The sequence below is a fragment of the Nerophis ophidion genome, linkage group LG07 (genome assembly GCF_033978795.1).
Source record: "Nerophis ophidion isolate RoL-2023_Sa linkage group LG07, RoL_Noph_v1.0, whole genome shotgun sequence".
Taxonomy (NCBI): Eukaryota; Metazoa; Chordata; class Actinopteri; order Syngnathiformes; family Syngnathidae; genus Nerophis; species Nerophis ophidion.
In genome coordinates, this window is record NC_084617.1 from 683,450 (window position 1) to 705,556 (window position 22,107).

Sequence of the window (22,107 nt, forward strand, 5' to 3'; positions counted from 1 at the left end):
CAAGGTCTGATTGCATCTTTGACTAGAAGAGCCCCCACAGAGCAGACCTCCACCAAGACCATGTTTGACTAGAAGACCTCCACCAAGACCATGTTTGACTAGAAGACCTCCACCAAGACCATGTTTGACTAGAAGACCTCCACCAAGACCATGTTTGACTAGAAGACCTCCACCAAGACCATGTTTGACTAGAAGACCTCCACCAAGACCATGTTTGACTAGAAGACCTCCACCAAGACCATGTTTGACTAGAAGACCTCCACCAAGACCATGTTTGACTAGAAGACCTCCACCAAGACCATGTTTGACTAGAAGACCTCCACCAAGACCATGTTTGACTAGAAGACCTCCACCAAGACCATGTTTTTACTAGAAGACCTCCACCAAGACCATGTTTGACTAGAAGACCTCCACCAAGACCATGTTTGACTAGAAGACCTCCACCAAGACCATGTTTGACTAGAAGACCTCCACCAAGACCATGTTTGACTAGAAGACCTCCACCAAGACCATGTTTGACTAGAAGACCTCCACCAAGACCATGTTTGACTAGAAGACCTCCACCAAGACCATGTTTGACTAGAAGAGCCCCCACAGAGCAGACCTCCACCAAGACCATGTTTGACTAGAAGAGCCCCCACAGAGCAGACCTCCACCAAGACCCAATAGTGAAGAAGCTTCTATCCTGAATCCAGATCAATTCCACATTCTCTATTCACTTGTTCCTGATCCCATTTTGGATCAGTCCTGAATATTGAAGAAAAGAACAACATTTTTGAAGGACAGACGGACAAAGACACAAACTGCTGCTGCTGGAGGAAATCATCTGAGGATCAATGAAACAAGCAGTTGTGCAACTCTTGGTGAAAGAAACTAAACCCTCTTGTCACTCATCTACTCTCTTGGTCTCTGTGGGTGGAGGCGAGACCGGGTCCACTTGTCAGTCATCTACTCTCTTGGTCTCTGTGGGTGGAGGCGAGACCGGGTCCACTTGTCAGTCATCTACTCTCTTGGTCTCTGTGGGTGGAGGCGAGACCGGGTCCACTTGTCAGTCATCTACTCTCTTGGTCTCTGTGGGTGGAGGCGAGACCGGGTCCACTTGTCAGTCATCTACTCTCTTGGTCTCTGTGGGTGGAGGCGAGACCGGGTCCACTTGTCAGTCATCTACTCTCTTGGTGTCTGTGGGTGGAGGCGAGACCGGGTCCACTTGTCAGTCATCTACTCTCTTGGTGTCTGTGGGTGGAGGCGAGACCGGGTCCACTTGTCAGTCATCTACTCTCTTGGTCTCTGTGGGTGGAGGCGAGACCGGGTCCACTTGTCAGTCATCTACTCTCTTGGTGTCTGTGGGTGGAGGCGAGACCGGGTCCACTTGTCAGTCATCTACTCTCTTGGTCTCTGTGGGTGGAGGCGAGACCGGGTCCACTTGTCAGTCATCTACTCTCTTGGTCTCTGTGGGTGGAGGCGAGACCGGGTCCACTTGTCAGTCATCTACTCTCTTGGTCTCTGTGGGTGGAGGCGAGACCGGGTCCACTTGTCAGTCATCTACTCTCTTGGTGTCTGTGGGTGGAGGCGAGACCGGGTCCACTTGTCAGTCATCTACTCTCTTGGTGTCTGTGGGTGGAGGCGAGACCGGGTCCACTTGTCAGTCATCTACTCTCTTGGTCTCTGTGGGTGGAGGCGAGACCGGGTCCACTTGTCAGTCATCTACTCTCTTGGTGTCTGTGGGTGGAGGCGAGACCGGGTCCACTTGTCAGTCATCTACTCTCTTGGTCTCTGTGGGTGGAGGCGAGACCGGGTCCACTTGTCAGTCATCTACTCTCTTGGTCTCTGTGGGTGGAGGCGAGACCGGGTCCACTTGTCAGTCATCTACTCTCTTGGTGTCTGTGGGTGGAGGCGAGACCGGGTCCACTTGTCAGTCATCTACTCTCTTGGTGTCTGTGGGTGGAGGCGAGACCGGGTCCACTTGTCAGTCATCTACTCTCTTGGTCTCTGTGGGTGGAGGCGAGACCGGGTCCACTTAAATGATAAATGGGTTGTACTTGTATAGCGCTTTTCTACCTTCAAGGTACTCAAAGCGCTTTGACACTACTTCCACATTTACCCATTCACACACACATTCACACACTGATGGAGGGAGCTGCCATGCAAGGCGCTAAAACAGCACCCATCAGGAGCAAGGGTGAAGTGTCTTGCTCAGGACACAACGGACGTGACAAGGTTGGTACTAGGTGGGATTTGAACCAGGGACCCTCGGGTTGCGCACGGCCACTCTCCCACTGCGCCACTTGTCAGTCATCTACTCTCTTGGTCTCTGTGGGTGGAGGTGAGACCGGGTCCACTTGTCAGTCATCTACTCTCTTGGTCTCTGTGGGTGGAGGTGAGACCGGGTCCACTTGTCAGTCATCTACTCTCTTGGTCTCTGTGGGTGGAGGCGAGACCGGGTCCACTTGTCAGTCATCTACTCTCTTGGTCTCTGTGGGTGGAGGCGAGACCGGGTCCACTTGTCAGTCATCTACTCTCTTGGTGTCTGTGGGTGGAGGCGAGACCGGGTCCACTTGTCAGTCATCTACTCTCTTGGTGTCTGTGGGTGGAGGTGAGACCGGGTCCACTTGTCAGTCATCTACTCTCTTGGTCTCTGTGGGTGGAGGCGAGACCGGGTCCACTTGTCAGTCATCTACTCTCTTGGTCTCTGTGGGTGGAGGCGAGACCGGGTCCACTTGTCAGTCATCTACTCTCTTGGTCTCTGTGGGTGGAGGCGAGACCGGGTCCACTTGTCAGTCATCTACTCTCTTGGTCTCTGTGGGTGGAGGCGAGACCGGCTCCACTTGTCAGTCATCTACTCTCTTGGTCTCTGTGGGTGGAGGCGAGACCGGGTCCACTTGTCAGTCATCTACTCTCTTGGTCTCTGTGGGTGGAGGCGAGACCGGGTCCACTTGTCAGTCATCTACTCTCTTGGTGTCTGTGGGTGGAGGCGAGACCGGGTCCACTTGTCAGTCATCTACTCTCTTGGTCTCTGTGGGTGGAGGTGAGACCGGGTCCACTTGTCAGTCATCTACTCTCTTGGTCTCTGTGGGTGGAGGCGAGACCGGGTCCACTTGTCAGTCATCTACTCTCTTGGTCTCTGTGGGTGGAGGCGAGACCGGGTCCACTTGTCAGTCATCTACTCTCTTGGTCTCTGTGGGTGGAGGCGAGACCGGGTCCACTTGTCAGTCATCTACTCTCTTGGTCTCTGTGGGTGGAGGCGAGACCGGGTCCACTTGTCAGTCATCTACTCTCTTGGTGTCTGTGGGTGGAGGCGAGACCGGGTCCACTTGTCAGTCATCTACTCTCTTGGTCTCTGTGGGTGGAGGTGAGACCGGGTCCAATTGTCAGTCATCTACTCTCTTGGTCTCTGTGGGTGGAGGCGAGACCGGGTCCGCTTGTCAGTCATCTACTCTCTTGGTCTCTGTGGGTGGAGGCGAGACCGGGTCCACTTGTCAGTCATCTACTCTCTTGGTCTCTGTGGGTGGAGGCGAGACCGGGTCCACTTGTCAGTCATCTACTCTCTTGGTCTCTGTGGGTGGAGGCGAGACCGGGTCCACTTGTCAGTCATCTACTCTCTTGGTCTCTGTGGGTGGAGGCGAGACCGGGTCCACTTGTCAATCATCTACTCTCTTGGTCTCTGTGGGTGGAGGTGAGACCGGGTCCACTTGTCAGTCATCTACTCTCTTGGTCTCTGTGGGTGGAGGCGAGACCGGGTCCACTTGTCAGTCATCTACTCTCTTGGTCTCTGTGGGTGGAGGTGAGACCAGGTCCACTTGTCAGTCATCTACTCTCTTGGTCTCTGTGGGTGGAGGCGAGACCGGGTCCACTTGTCAGTCATCTACTCTCTTGGTCTCTGTGGGTGGAGGTGAGACCGGGTCCACTTGTCAGTCATCTACTCTCTTTGTCTCTGTGGGTGGAGGCGAGACCGGGTCCACTTGTCAGTCATCTACTCTCTTGGTCTCTGTGGATGGAGGCGAGACCGGGTCCACTTGTCAGTCATCTACTCTCTTGGTCTCTGTGGGTGGAGGCGAGACCGGGTCCACTTGTCAGTCATCTACTCTCTTGGTCTCTGTGGGTGGAGGCGAGACCGGGTCCACTTGTCAGTCATCTACTCTCTTGGTCTCTGTGGGTGGAGGTGAGACCGGGTCCACTTGTCAGTCATCTACTCTCTTGGTCTCTGTGGGTGGAGGCGAGACCGGGTCCACTTGTCAGTCATCTACTCTCTTGGTCTCTGTGGGTGGAGGTGAGACCGGGTCCACTTGTCAGTCATCTACTCTCTTTGTCTCTGTGGGTGGAGGCGAGACCGGGTCCACTTGTCAGTCATCTACTCTCTTGGTCTCTGTGGATGGAGGCGAGACCGGGTCCACTTGTCAGTCATCTACTCTCTTGGTCTCTGTGGGTGGAGGCGAGACCGGGTCCACTTGTCAGTCATCTACTCTCTTGGTCTCTGTGGGTGGAGGCGAGACCGGGTCCACTTGTCAGTCATCTACTCTCTTGGTCTCTGTGGGTGGAGGTGAGACCGGGTCCACTTGTCAGTCATCTACTGTCTTGGTCTCTGTGGGTGGAGGCGAGACCGGGTCCACTTGTCAATCATCTACTCTCTTGGTCTCTGTGGGTGGAGGTGAGACCGGGTCCACTTGTCAGTCATCTACTCTCTTGGTCTCTGTGGGTGGAGGCGAGACCGGGTCCACTTGTCAGTCATCTACTCTCTTGGTCTCTGTGGGTGGAGGTGAGACCGGGTCCACTTGTCAGTCATCTACTCTCTTGGTCTCTGTGGGTGGAGGCGAGACCGGGTCCACTTGTCAGTCATCTACTCTCTTGGTCTCTGTGGGTGGAGGTGAGACCGGGTCCACTTGTCAGTCATCTACTCTCTTGGTCTCTGTGGGTGGAGGTGAGACCGGGTCCACTTGTCAGTCATCTACTCTCTTGGTCTCTGTGGGTGGAGGCGAGACCGGGTCCACTTGTCAGTCATCTACTCTCTTGGTCTCTGTGGGTGGAGGTGAGACCGGGTCCACTTGTCAGTCATCTACTCTCTTGGTCTCTGTGGGTGGAGGCGAGACCGGGTCCACTTGTCAGTCATCTACTCTCTTGGTCTCTGTGGGTGGAGGTGAGACCGGGTCCACTTGTCAGTCATCTACTCTCTTGGTCTCTGTGGGTGGAGGCGAGACCGGGTCCACTTGTCAGTCATCTACTCTCTTGGTCTCTGTGGGTGGAGGTGAGACCGGGTCCACTTGCCAGTCATCTACTCTCTTGGTCTCTGTGGGTGGAGGCGAGACCGGGTCCACTTGTCAGTCATCTACTCTCTTGGTCTCTGTGGGTGGAGGTGAGACCGGGTCCACTTGTCAGTCATCTACTCTCTTGGTCTCTGTGGGTGGAGGCGAGACCGGGTCCACTTGTCAGTCATCTACTCTCTTGGTCTCTGTGGGTGGAGGCGAGACCGGGTCCACTTGTCAGTCATCTACTCTCTTGGTCTCTGTGGGTGGAGGTGAGACCGGGTCCACTTGCCAGTCATCTACTCTCTTGGTCTCTGTGGGTGGAGGCGAGACCGGGTCCACTTGTCAGTCATCTACTCTCTTGGTCTCTGTGGGTGGAGGTGAGACCGGGTCCACTTGTCAGTCATCTACTCTCTTGGTCTCTGTGGGTGGAGGCGAGACCGGGTCCACTTGTCAGTCATCTACTCTCTTGGTCTCTGTGGGTGGAGGCGAGACCAGGTCCACTTGTCAGTCATCTACTCTCTTGGTGTCTGTGGGTGGAGGTGAGACCGGGTCCACTAGTAAACAGAGTAGCAAGGTGAAAGTTAAAGGTTCAAACTGAGAAAAGAATATTAGATAATGTTTTTAATTTTCCTCTTTCAAATGACATGAATTCAATATTGTAGCCCTCTTTATCACGGGACTATACTGAGAAATATGAACATTTTAAAATCTTTCACAATTTTTTTAGGGGTGTCAAATTTAACGAGTGATGCATGTGAATAGTCATAAACAATATTGCATTAATCATGTATCAACGCAAATAAATCCCCCCATTTATTTGGACCCCAAGTGCTCCTCTACGTTGAGCATGGATAGTTGGTGCTTAGTGATCAGGTCTAGCTGCAAAGTGCTTAGTGATCAGGTCTAGCTGCAAAGTGCTTAGTGATCAGGTCCAGCTGCAAAGTGCTTAGTGATCAGGTCCAGCTGCAAAGTGCTTAGTGATCAGGTCTAGCTGCAAAGTGCTTAGTGATCAGGTCTAGCTGCAAAGTGCTTAGTGATCAGGTCCAGCTGCAAAGTGCTTAGTGATCAGGTCCAGCTGCAAAGTGCTTAGTGATCAGGTCTAGCTGCAAAGTGCTTAGTGATCAGGTCCAGCTGCAAAGTGCTTAGTGGTCAGGTCCAGCTGCAAAGTGCTTAGTGATCAGGTCCAGCTGCAAAGTGCTTAGTGGTCAGGTCCAGCTGCAAAGTGCTTAGTGGTCAGGTCCAGCTGCAAAGTGCTTAGTGGTCAGGTCCAGCTGCAAAGTGCTTAGTGGTCAGGTCCAGCTGCAAAGTGCTTAGTGATCAGGTCCAGCTGCAAAGTGCTTAGTGGTCAGGTCCAGCTGCAAAGTGCTTAGTGATCAGGTCCAGCTGCAAAGTGCTTAGTGATCAGGTCCAGCTGCAAAGTGCTTAGTGATCAGGTCTAGCTGCAAAGTGCTTAGTGATCAGGTCCAGCTGCAAAGTGCTTAGTGATCAGGTCTAGCTGCAAAGTGCTTAGTGATCAGGTCCAGCTGCAAAGTGCTTAGTGATCAGGTCCAGCTGCAAAGTGCTTAGTGATCAGGTCCAGCTGCAAAGTGCTTAGTGATCAGGTCCAGCTGCAAAGTGCTTAGTGATCAGGTCCAGCTGCAAAGTGCTTAGTGATCAGGTCGACGCCAGTGCAAATGTGACAAACTTGGCTTGAAAATAAACACAGACACAACTTCTGATAAAACTGTTATCAAGTTTTCAGCAAACAAATGACATGCATTTAAGTAACATACTTTCAACAAATGACATGCATTTAAGTAACATACTTTCAACAAATGACATGCATTTAAGTAACATACTTTCAACAAATGACATGCATTTAAGTAACATACTTTCAACAAATGACATGCATTTAAGTAACATACTTTCAACAAATGACATGCATTTAAGTAACATACTTTCAACAAATGACATACATTTAAGTAACATACTTTCAACAAATGACATACATTTAAGTAACATACTTTCAACAAATGACATACATTTAAGTAACATACTTTCAACAAATGACATACATTTAAGTAACATACTTTCAACAAATGACATGCATTTAAGTAACATACTTTCAACAAATGACATGCATTTAAGTAACATACTTTCAACAAATGACATACATTTAAGTAACATACTTTCAACAAATGACATGCATTTAAGTAACATACTTTCAACAAATGACATGCATTTAAGTAACATACTTTCAACAAATGACATACATTTAAGTAACATACTTTCAACAAATGACATGCATTTAAGTAACATACTTTCAACAAATGACATGCATTTAAGTAACATACTTTCAACAAATGACATGCATTTAAGTAACATACTTTCAACAAATGACATGCATTTAAGTAACATACTTTCAACAAATGACATACATTTAAGTAACATACTTTCAACAAATGACATACATTTAAGTAACATACTTTCAACAAATGACATACATTTAAGTAACATACTTTCAACAAATGACATGCATTTAAGTAACATACTTTCAACAAATGACATACATTTAAGTAACATACTTTCAACAAATGACATGCATTTAAGTAACATACTTTCAACAAATGACATGCATTTAAGTAACATACTTTCAACAAATGACATACATTTAAGTAACATACTTTCAACAAATGACATGCATTTAAGTAACATACTTTCAACAAATGACATGCATTTAAGTAACATACTTTCAACAAATGACATGCATTTAAGTAACATACTTTCAACAAATGACATGCATTTAAGTAACATACTTTCAACAAATGACATACATTTAAGTAACATACTTTCAACAAATGACATACATTTAAGTAACATACTTTCAACAAATGACATACATTTAAGTAACATACTTTCAACAAATGACATGCATTTAAGTAACATACTTTCAACAAATGACATACATTTAAGTAACATACTTTCAACAAATGACATGCATTTAAGTAACATACTTTCAACAAATGACATGCATTTAAGTAACATACTTTCAACAAATGACATGCATTTAAGTAACATACTTTCAACAAATGACACGCATTTAAGTAACATACTTTCAACAAATGACATACATTTAAGTAACATACTTTCAACAAATGACATACATTTAAGTAACATACTTTCAACAAATGACACGCATTTAAGTAACATACTTTCAACAAATGACATACATTTAAGTAACATACTTTCAACAAATGACACGCATTTAAGTAACATACTTTCAACAAATGACATGCATTTAAGTAACATACTTTCAACAAATGACATGCATTTAAGTAACATACTTTCAACAAATGACATACATTTAAGTAACATACTTTCAACAAATGACATACATTTAAGTAACATACTTTCAACAAATGACATGCATTTAAGTAACATACTTTCAACAAATGACATGCATTTAAGTAACATACTTTCAACAAATGACATGCATTTAAGTAACATACTTTCAACAAATGACATGCATTTAAGTAACATACTTTCAACAAATGACATGCATTTAAGTAACATACTTTCAACAAATGACACGCATTTAAGTAACATACTTTCAACAAATGACATACATTTAAGTAACATACTTTCAACAAATGACACACATTTAAGTAACATACTTTCAACAAATGACATACATTTAAGTAACATACTTTCAACAAATGACATGCATTTAAGTAACATATTTTCAACAAATGACATACATTTAAGTAACATACTTTCAACAAATGACACGCATTTAAGTAACATACTTTCAACAAATGACACACATTTAAGTAACATACTTTCAACAAATGACATGCATTTAAGTAACATACTTTCAACAAATGACATGCATTTAAGTAACATACTTTCAACAAATGACATACATTTAAGTAACATACTTTCAACAAATGACATACATTTAAGTAACATACTTTCAACAAATGACATACATTTAAGTAACATACTTTCAACAAATGACATGCATTTAAGTAACATACTTTCAACAAATGACATGCATTTAAGTAACATACTTTCAACAAATGACATGCATTTAAGTAACATACTTTCAACAAATGACATGCATTTAAGTAACATACTTTCAACAAATGACATACATTTAAGTAACATACTTTCAACAAATGACATACATTTAAGTAACATACTTTCAACAAATGACATACATTTAAGTAACATACTTTCAACAAATGACATGCATTTAAGTAACATACTTTCAACAAATGACATGCATTTAAGTAACATACTTTCAACAAATGACATGCATTTAAGTAACATGCTTTCAACAAATGACATGCATTTAAGTAACATACTTTCAACAAATGACATACATTTAAGTAACATACTTTCAACAAATGACATACATTTAAGTAACATACTTTCAACAAATGACATACATTTAAGTAACATACTTTCAACAAATGACATGCATTTAAGTAACATACTTTCAACAAATGACATACATTTAAGTAACATACTTTCAACAAATGACATGCATTTAAGTAACATACTTTCAACAAATGACATGCATTTAAGTAACATACTTTCAACAAATGACATGCATTTAAGTAACATACTTTCAACAAATGACATGCATTTAAGTAACATACTTTCAACAAATGACATACATTTAAGTAACATACTTTCAACAAATGACATACATTTAAGTAACATACTTTCAACAAATGACATACATTTAAGTAACATACTTTCAACAAATGACATGCATTTAAGTAACATACTTTCAACAAATGACATACATTTAAGTAACATACTTTCAACAAATGACATGCATTTAAGTAACATACTTTCAACAAATGACATGCATTTAAGTAACATACTTTCAACAAATGACATACATTTAAGTAACATACTTTCAACAAATGACATGCATTTAAGTAACATACTTTCAACAAATGACATGCATTTAAGTAACATACTTTCAACAAATGACATGCATTTAAGTAACATACTTTCAACAAATGACATGCATTTAAGTAACATACTTTCAACAAATGACATACATTTAAGTAACATACTTTCAACAAATGACATACATTTAAGTAACATACTTTCAACAAATGACATACATTTAAGTAACATACTTTCAACAAATGACATGCATTTAAGTAACATACTTTCAACAAATGACATACATTTAAGTAACATACTTTCAACAAATGACATGCATTTAAGTAACATACTTTCAACAAATGACATGCATTTAAGTAACATACTTTCAACAAATGACATGCATTTAAGTAACATACTTTCAACAAATGACACGCATTTAAGTAACATACTTTCAACAAATGACATACATTTAAGTAACATACTTTCAACAAATGACATACATTTAAGTAACATACTTTCAACAAATGACACGCATTTAAGTAACATACTTTCAACAAATGACATACATTTAAGTAACATACTTTCAACAAATGACACGCATTTAAGTAACATACTTTCAACAAATGACATACATTTAAGTAACATACTTTCAACAAATGACATGCATTTAAGTAACATACTTTCAACAAATGACATACATTTAAGTAACATACTTTCAACAAATGACATACATTTAAGTAACATACTTTCAACAAATGACATGCATTTAAGTAACATACTTTCAACAAATGACATGCATTTAAGTAACATACTTTCAACAAATGACATGCATTTAAGTAACATACTTTCAACAAATGACATGCATTTAAGTAACATACTTTCAACAAATGACATGCATTTAAGTAACATACTTTCAACAAATGACACGCATTTAAGTAACATACTTTCAACAAATGACATACATTTAAGTAACATACTTTCAACAAATGACACACATTTAAGTAACATACTTTCAACAAATGACATACATTTAAGTAACATACTTTCAACAAATGACATGCATTTAAGTAACATATTTTCAACAAATGACATACATTTAAGTAACATACTTTCAACAAATGACACGCATTTAAGTAACATACTTTCAACAAATGACACACATTTAAGTAACATACTTTCAACAAATGACATGCATTTAAGTAACATACTTTCAACAAATGACATGCATTTAAGTAACATACTTTCAACAAATGACATACATTTAAGTAACATACTTTCAACAAATGACATACATTTAAGTAACATACTTTCAACAAATGACATACATTTAAGTAACATACTTTCAACAAATGACATGCATTTAAGTAACATACTTTCAACAAATGACATGCATTTAAGTAACATACTTTCAACAAATGACATGCATTTAAGTAACATACTTTCAACAAATGACATGCATTTAAGTAACATACTTTCAACAAATGACATACATTTAAGTAACATACTTTCAACAAATGACATACATTTAAGTAACATACTTTCAACAAATGACATACATTTAAGTAACATACTTTCAACAAATGACATGCATTTAAGTAACATACTTTCAACAAATGACATACATTTAAGTAACATACTTTCAACAAATGACATGCATTTAAGTAACATACTTTCAACAAATGACATGCATTTAAGTAACATACTTTCAACAAATGACATACATTTAAGTAACATACTTTCAACAAATGACATACATTTAAGTAACATACTTTCAACAAATGACATACATTTAAGTAACATACTTTCAACAAATGACATACATTTAAGTAACATACTTTCAACAAATGACATACATTTAAGTAACATACTTTCAACAAATGACATACATTTAAGTAACATACTTTCAACAAATGACATACATTTAAGTAACATACTTTCAACAAATGACATACATTTAAGTAACATACTTTCAACAAATGACATACATTTAAGTAACATACTTTCAACAAATGACATACATTTAAGTAACATACTTTCAACAAATGACATACATTTAAGTAACATACTTTCAACAAATGACATACATTTAAGTAACATACTTTCAACAAATGACATGCATTTAAGTAACATACTTTCAACAAATGACATACATTTAAGTAACATACTTTCAACAAATGACATGCATTTAAGTAACATACTTTCAACAAATGACATGCATTTAAGTAACATACTTTCAACAAATGACATGCATTTAAGTAACATACTTTCAACAAATGACATGCATTTAAGTAACATACTTTCAACAAATGACATACATTTAAGTAACATACTTTCAACAAATGACATACATTTAAGTAACATACTTTCAACAAATGACATACATTTAAGTAACATACTTTCAACAAATGACATGCATTTAAGTAACATACTTTCAACAAATGACATACATTTAAGTAACATACTTTCAACAAATGACATGCATTTAAGTAACATACTTTCAACAAATGACATGCATTTAAGTAACATACTTTCAACAAATGACATACATTTAAGTAACATACTTTCAACAAATGACATGCATTTAAGTAACATACTTTCAACAAATGACATGCATTTAAGTAACATACTTTCAACAAATGACATGCATTTAAGTAACATACTTTCAACAAATGACATGCATTTAAGTAACATACTTTCAACAAATGACATACATTTAAGTAACATACTTTCAACAAATGACATACATTTAAGTAACATACTTTCAACAAATGACATACATTTAAGTAACATACTTTCAACAAATGACATGCATTTAAGTAACATACTTTCAACAAATGACATACATTTAAGTAACATACTTTCAACAAATGACATGCATTTAAGTAACATACTTTCAACAAATGACATGCATTTAAGTAACATACTTTCAACAAATGACATGCATTTAAGTAACATACTTTCAACAAATGACACGCATTTAAGTAACATACTTTCAACAAATGACATACATTTAAGTAACATACTTTCAACAAATGACATGCATTTAAGTAACATACTTTCAACAAATGACACGCATTTAAGTAACATACTTTCAACAAATGACATACATTTAAGTAACATACTTTCAACAAATGACACGCATTTAAGTAACATACTTTCAACAAATGACATACATTTAAGTAACATACTTTCAACAAATGACATGCATTTAAGTAACATACTTTCAACAAATGACATACATTTAAGTAACATACTTTAAACAAATGACATACATTTAAGTAACATACTTTCAACAAATGACATGCATTTAAGTAACATACTTTCAACAAATGACATGCATTTAAGTAACATACTTTCAACAAATGACATGCATTTAAGTAACATACTTTCAACAAATGACATGCATTTAAGTAACATACTTTCAACAAATGACATGCATTTAAGTAACATACTTTCAACAAATGACACGCATTTAAGTAACATACTTTCAACAAATGACATACATTTAAGTAACATACTTTCAACAAATGACACACATTTAAGTAACATACTTTCAACAAATGACATACATTTAAGTAACATACTTTCAACAAATGACATGCATTTAAGTAACATATTTTCAACAAATGACATACATTTAAGTAACATACTTTCAACAAATGACACGCATTTAAGTAACATACTTTCAACAAATGACACACATTTAAGTAACATACTTTCAACAAATGACATGCATTTAAGTAACATACTTTCAACAAATAACACACATTTAAGTAACATACTTTCAACAAATGACATACATTTAAGTAACATACTTTCAACAAATGACATACATTTAAGTAACATACTTTCAACAAATGACATACATTTAAGTAACATACTTTCAACAAATGACATACATTTAAGTAACATACTTTCAACAAATGACACGCATTTAAGTAACATACTTTCAACAAATGACATACATTTAAGTAACATACTTTCAACAAATGACATACATTTAAGTAACATACTTTCAACAAATGACATACATTTAAGTAACATACTTTCAACAAATGACATGCATTTAAGTAACATACTTTCAACAAATGACATGCATTTAAATAACATACTTTCAACAAATGACATACATTTAAGTAACATACTTTCAACAAATGACACACATTTAAGTAACATACTTTCAACAAATGACACACATTTAAGTAACATACTTTCAACAAATGACATGCATTTAAGTAACATACTTTCAACAAATGACATACATTTAAGTAACATACTTTCAACAAATGACATGCATTTAAGTAACATACTTTCAACAAATGACATGCATTTAAGTAACATACTTTCAACAAATGACATGCATTTAAGTAACATACTTTCAACAAATGACATGCATTTAAGTAACATACTTTCAACAAATGACATGCATTTAAGTAACATACTTTCAACAAATGACATGCATTTAAGTAACATACTTTCAACAAATGACATGCATTTAAGTAACATACTTTCAACAAATGACATGCATTTAAGTAACATACTTTCAACAAATGACATGCATTTAAGTAACATACTTTCAACAAATGACATGCATTTAAGTAACATACTTTCAACAAATGACATGCATTTAAGTAACATACTTTCAACAAATGACATGCATTTAAGTAACATACTTTCAACAAATGACATGCATTTAAGTAACATACTTTCAACAAATGACATGCATTTAAGTAACATACTTTCAACAAATGACATGCATTTAAGTAACATACTTTCAACAAATGACATGCATTTAAGTAACATACTTTCAACAAATGACATGCATTTAAGTAACATACTTTCAACAAATGACATGCATTTAAGTAACATACTTTCAACAAATGACATGCATTTAAGTAACATACTTTCAACAAATGACATGCATTTAAGTAACATACTTTCAACAAATGACATGCATTTAAGTAACATACTTTCAACAAATGACATGCATTTAAGTAACATACTTTCAACAAATGACATGCATTTAAGTAACATACTTTCAACAAATGACATGCATTTAAGTAACATACTTTCAACAAATGACATGCATTTAAGTAACATACTTTCAACAAATGACATGCATTTAAGTAACATACTTTCAACAAATGACATACATTTAAGTAACATACTTTCAACAAATGACATGCATTTAAGTAACATACTTTCAACAAATGACATGCATTTAAGTAACATACTTTCAACAAATGACATGCATTTAAGTAACATACTTTCAACAAATGACATGCATTTAAGTAACATACTTTCAACAAATGACATGCATTTAAGTAACATACTTTCAACAAATGACATGCATTTAAGTAACATACTTTCAACAAATGACACGCATTTAAGTAACATACTTTCAACAAATGACATGCATTTAAGTAACATACTTTCAACAAATGACATGCATTTAAGTAACATACTTTCAACAAATGACATGCATTTAAGTAACATACTTTCAACAAATGACATGCATTTAAGTAACATACTTTCAACAAATGACATACATTTAAGTAACATACTTTCAACAAATGACATGCATTTAAGTAACATACTTTCAACAAATGACATACATTTAAGTAACATACTTTCAACAAATGACATGCATTTAAGTAACATACTTTCAACAAATGACATGCATTTAAGTAACATACTTTCAACAAATGACATGCATTTAAGTAACATACTTTCAACAAATGACATACATTTAAGTAACATACTTTCAACAAATGACATGCATTTAAGTAACATACTTTCAACAAATGACATGCATTTAAGTAACATACTTTCAACAAATGACATGCATTTAAGTAACATACTTTCAACAAATGACATACATTTAAGTAACATACTTTCAACAAATGACACGCATTTAAGTAACATACTTTCAACAAATGACATGCATTTAAGTAACATACTTTCAACAAATGACATGCATTTAAGTAACATACTTTCAACAAATGACATGCATTTAAGTAACATACTTTCAACAAATGACATGCATTTAAGTAACATACTTTCAACAAATGACATACATTTAAGTAACATACTTTCAACAAATGACATACATTTAAGTAACATACTTTCAACAAATGACATACATTTAAGTAACATACTTTCAACAAATGACACGCATTTAAGTAACATACTTTCAACAAATGACATGCATTTAAGTAACATACTTTCAACAAATGACATGCATTTAAGTAACATACTTTCAACAAATGACATGCATTTAAGTAACATACTTTCAACAAATGACATGCATTTAAGTAACATACTTTCAACAAATGACATGCATTTAAGTAACATACTTTCAACAAATGACATACATTTAAGTAACATACTTTCAACAAATGACATGCATTTAAGTAACATACTTTCAACAAATGACATGCATTTAAGTAACATACTTTCAACAAATGACATGCATTTAAGTAACATACTTTCAACAAATGACATGCATTTAAGTAACATACTTTCAACAAATGACATACATTTAAGTAACATACTTTCAACAAATGACATGCATTTAAGTAACATACTTTCAACAAATGACATACATTTAAGTAACATACTTTCAACAAATGACATGCATTTAAGTAACATACTTTCAACAAATGACATACATTTAAGTAACATACTTTCAACAAATGACATGCATTTAAGTAACATACTTTCAACAAATGACATGCATTTAAGTAACATACTTTCAACAAATGACATGCATTTAAGTAACATACTTTCAACAAATGACATACATTTAAGTAACATACTTTCAACAAATGACATGCATTTAAGTAACATACTTTCAACAAATGACATACATTTAAGTAACATACTTTCAACAAATGACATACATTTAAGTAACATACTTTCAACAAATGACATGCATTTAAGTAACATACTTTCAACAAATGACATGCATTTAAGTAACATACTTTCAACAAATGACATGCATTTAAGTAACATACTTTCAACAAATGACATGCATTTAAGTAACATACTTTCAACAAATGACATGCATTTAAGTAACATACTTTCAACAAATGACATGCATTTAAGTAACATACTTTCAACAAATGACATACATTTAAGTAACATACTTTCAACAAATGACATGCATTTAAGTAACATACTTTCAACAAATGACATACATTTAAGTAACATACTTTCAACAAATGACATGCATTTAAGTAACATACTTTCAACAAATGACATGCATTTAAGTAACATACTTTCAACAAATGACATGCATTTAAGTAACATACTTTCAACAAATGACATACATTTAAGTAACATACTTTCAACAAATGACATGCATTTAAGTAACATACTTTCAACAAATGACATACATTTAAGTAACATACTTTCAACAAATGACACGCATTTAAGTAACATACTTTCAACAAATGACATGCATTTAAGTAACATACTTTCAACAAATGACATACATTTAAGTAACATACTTTCAACAAATGACATGCATTTAAGTAACATACTTTCAACAAATGTCCACGGACGACATTCTGACAGCCAAATTGTACTTTTGGAAAAAATCTTGCTGTATTTTTTTAAAGCAATATAAGTCATTTACTAAGAATATTCATGAGTAATCACAATTTCAAAGAATGATTAATCGGATTTAAAAATGTATATACTGTTTTACATACTTGTGTCACTGCAAACCCCAAATAGACTTTAAGTTCATTTTTTAACACTAAAACAAATTCACATTTATGTTTCCAGTCAGAGCCTAAATTGTGATGGCAGCCAGAAGTAGAAAAACTGGGATTCTTGCCAAGAATTTTTATTTTTGAGGCAATACTTTGTTACGCAGCAGCGGACTGACCATGTTACATTTGCCAGCAATTCCCATTGAAAAGCTGTCATTGTCACACTGTTGCAGTGTCACAGTGCTGCACTGTTGCAGTGTCACAGTGCTGCATTGTTGCAGTGTCACAGTGCTGCATTGTTGCAGTGTCACAGTGCTGCATTGTTGCAGTGTCACAGTGCTGCATTGTTGCAGTGTCACAGTGCTGCATTGTTGCAGTGTCACAGTGCTGCATTGTTGCAGTGTCACACTGTTGCAGTGTCACAGTGCTGCATTGTTGCAGTGTCACAGTGCTGCATTGTTGCAGTGTCACAGTGTTGCAGTGTCACACTGTTGCAGTGTCACAGTGCTGCATTGTTGCAGTGTCACACTGTTGCAGTGTCACAGTGCTGCATTGTTGCAGTGTCACACTGTTGCAGTGTCACCGTGCTGCATTATTGCAGTGTCACATTGTTGCAGTGTCACACTGTTGCAGTGTCACAGTGCTGCATTGTTGCAGTGTCACACTGTTGCAGTGTCACAGTGCTGCATTGTTGCAGTGTCACACTGTTGCAGTGTCACCGTGCTGCATTATTGCAGTGTCACACTGTTGCAGTGTCACAGTGCTGCATGTCACAGTGCTGCATTGTTGCAGTGTCACACTGTTGCAGTGTCACAGTGCTGCATTGTTGCAGTGTCACACTGTTGCAGTGTCACAGTGCTGCATTGTTGCAGTGTCACACTGTTGCAGTGTCACCGTGCTGCATTGTTGCAGTGTCACACTGTTGCAGTGTCACCGTGCTGCATTGTTGCAGTGTCACAGTGCTGCATTGTTGCAGTGTCACACTGTTGCAGTGTCACCGTGCTGCATTATTGCAGTGTCACATTGTTGCAGTGTCACACTGTTGCAGTGTCACAGTGCTGCATTGTTGCAGTGTCACACTGTTGCAGTGTCACAGTGCTGCATTGTTGCAGTGTCACACTGTTGCAGTGTCACCGTGCTGCATTGTTGCAGTGTCACACTGTTGCAGTGTCACCGTGCTGCATTATTGCAGTGTCACATTGTTGCAGTGTCACACTGTTGCAGTGTTACAGTGCTGCATGTCACAGTGCTGCATTGTTGCAGTGTCACACTGTTGCAGTGTCACAGTGCTGCATTGTTGCAGTGTCACACTGTTGCAGTGTCACAGTGCTGCATTGTTGCAGTGTCACACTGTTGCAGTGTCACAGTGCTGCATTGTTGCAGTGTCACAGTGCTGCATTGTTGCAGTGTCACACTGTTGCAGTGTCACAGTGCTGCATTGTTGCAGTGTCACACTGTTGCAGTGTCACAGTGCTGCATTGTTGCAGTGTCACAGTGCTGCATTGTTGCAGTGTCACACTGTTGCATTGTCACAGTGCTGCAGTGTCACACTGTTGCAGTGTCACAGTGCTGCATTGTTGCAGTGTCACACTGTTGCAGTGTCACAGTGCTGCATTGTTGCAGTGTCACACTGTTGCAGTGTCACAGTGCTGCATTGTTGCAGTGTCACACTGTTGCAGTGTCACAGTGCTGCATTGTTGCAGTGTCACAGTGCTGCATTGTTGCAGTGTCACACTGTTGCAGTGTCACAGTGCTGCATTGTTGCAGTGTCACACTGTTGCAGTGTCACCGTGCTGCATTGTTGCAGTGTCACAGTGCTGCATTGTTGCAGTGTCACACTGTTGCAGTGTCACCGTGCTGCATTATTGCAGTGTCACATTGTTGCAGTGTCACACTGTTGCAGTGTCACAGTGCTGCATTGTTGCAGTGTCACACTGTTGCAGTGTCACAGTGCTGCATTGTTGCAGTGTCACACTGTTGCAGTGTCACCGTGCTGCATTGTTGCAGTGTCACACTGTTGCAGTGTCACCGTGCTGCATTATTGCAGTGTCACATTGTTGCAGTGTCACACTGTTGCAGTGTTACAGTGCTGCATGTCACAGTGCTGCATTGTTGCAGTGTCACACTGTTGCAGTGTCACAGTGCTGCATTGTTGCAGTGTCACACTGTTGCAGTGTCACAGTGCTGCATTGTTGCAGTGTCACACTGTTGCAGTGTCACAGTGCTGCATTGTTGCAGTGTCACAGTGCTGCATTGTTGCAGTGTCACACTGTTGCAGTGTCACAGTGCTGCATTGTTGCAGTGTCACACTGTTGCAGTGTCACAGTGCTGCATTGTTGCAGTGTCACAGTGCTGCATTGTTGCAGTGTCACACTGTTGCATTGTCACAGTGCTGCAGTGTCACACTGTTGCAGTGTCACAGTGCTGCATTGTTGCAGTGTCACACTGTTGCAGTGTCACAGTGCTGCATTGTTGCAGTGTCACACTGTTGCAGTGTCACAGTGCTGCATTGTTGCAGTGTCACACTGTTGCAGTGTCACAGTGCTGCATTGTTGCAGTGTCACAGTGCTGCATTGTTGCAGTGTCACACTGTTGCAGTGTCACAGTGCTGCATTGTTGCAGTGTCACACTGTTGCAGTGTCACAGTGCTGCATTGTTGCAGTGTCAACCTGTTGCAGTGTCACCGTGCTGCATTATTGCAGTGTCACATTGTTGCAGTGTCACACTGTTGCAGTGTTACAGTGCTGCATGTCACAGTGCTGCATTGTTGCAGTGTCACAGTGCTGCATTGTTGCAGTGTCACACTGTTGCAGTGTCACAGTGCTGCATTGTTGCAGTGTCACACTGTTGCATTGTCACACTGTTGCATTGTCACATTGTTGCAGTGTCACAGTGCTGCATTGTTGCATTGTCACACTGTTGCAGTGTCACAGTGTTGGAATGTTGCAGTGCTATATCGCCCTCAGGACCTTTCCCTGTGCTCCCAAGGTCCGGTCATCGTGGATCCCAACACGGCGGCCAACTGCTTCATTTTGTCCGAGGACCTGACGGTGATCCAGAACTCCACACAGACCTTCAAGCTCCCCAACAACCCGGAGCGCTTCGACATCAGCGCGGAGATGCTGGGCGCCGAGGGTTACACCTCTGGGCGCCACAGCTGGAGCGTCGAGGTCAAGGACAACGCCTACTGGGTGGTGGGCGTGGCCAGCGCATCCATCAACAGGAAGGGCAAGCACGTGCTGACGCCCGCCGAGGGTTTCTGGACCATACGCTTTCGCAACGGCGAGCACAAAGCCTGCACGGCGCCGTGGGAGCCGCTAAACATGACCGCCAAACCGGACGTGATCAGGGTGCTCTTGGACATGGACCGAGGGAAGGTGACCTTTTATAACCCCGAGGAGAGACAGCCGCTCTACACCTTCACCGAGGTCTTGGCGCCAACTCTCTTTCCCTACTTTTGTACCGCCTGCAAGGAACATCCGCTGAAAATCCTGCCCGCTAAAATAACTCTTTCTAAGGACTGATGTGACATCAAAATCCAGCCAGTTGTGGAAGATATTGTTCTTAAGCAGAAAATGTGGGAATAAAAGAACACATGCACTTGATATACACTCGTCCCTTAACTTCACCACATTGCATCATTTCTTCATATATATACACACTATATACATATGAATACAAATATACATATATATATATATATACATATAGATAGATAGTAGATAGATAGATATTAAGTACTTTATTGATTCCTTCAGGAAAATTAAAAAATAATATATATATATATATACACCGTACAGGCCAAAAGGTTGACTATTTCCATTGTAGATAGTCCCATCAAAACTAGGAATGAACACACGTGGAGTTATGTACTTAACAAAAAAAGTTGAAATAACATGTTTTACATTCTAGTTTCTTCAAAATAGCCACCCTTTGCTCTGATGACTGCTTTGCACACTCTTGGCATTCTCTCCATGAGCTTTTAAAAGGTAAGTCACCTGAAATGCTTTTCACCTCACAGGGATGCTTGAATATGGACAACATTTTCTGGTCCCAAATGAAGCATTTTAAGCATAAAAACAGTTAAATAAAGTAGAAATATAAGTAGTATAAGTTGGAGGCATCTGATTGGCTCTGCCTGAGCATAAATGTTATCTAATGTCCAGAGGCGTGCTTGTCATGACCAACATTAAAATACAGTAGCATAGTAGGCCCAAATATTCTTTCAAATAAGGCAGAGGTTCTATTTAACAAGTACATTC

The 22,107-nt window shown here is 38.9% G+C and overlaps 1 protein-coding gene across 2 annotated transcripts in view; it reads left to right on the forward strand.

Annotated features, from left to right (window-relative positions):
- trim35-13 (tripartite motif containing 35-13) overlaps positions 1-21,450 on the forward strand; it is a 49,767-nt gene extending 28,317 nt beyond the window's left edge. For both annotated transcript variants that reach the window (XM_061905078.1, XM_061905079.1), the window contains one exon: positions 20,834-21,450. In XM_061905078.1, the coding sequence (XP_061761062.1) occupies positions 20,834-21,369 (536 nt within the window). In that variant the 3' untranslated portion in view covers positions 21,370-21,450. The remainder of the gene's footprint in view (positions 1-20,833) is intronic.
- Positions 21,451-22,107: the final 657 nt, after the last annotated feature.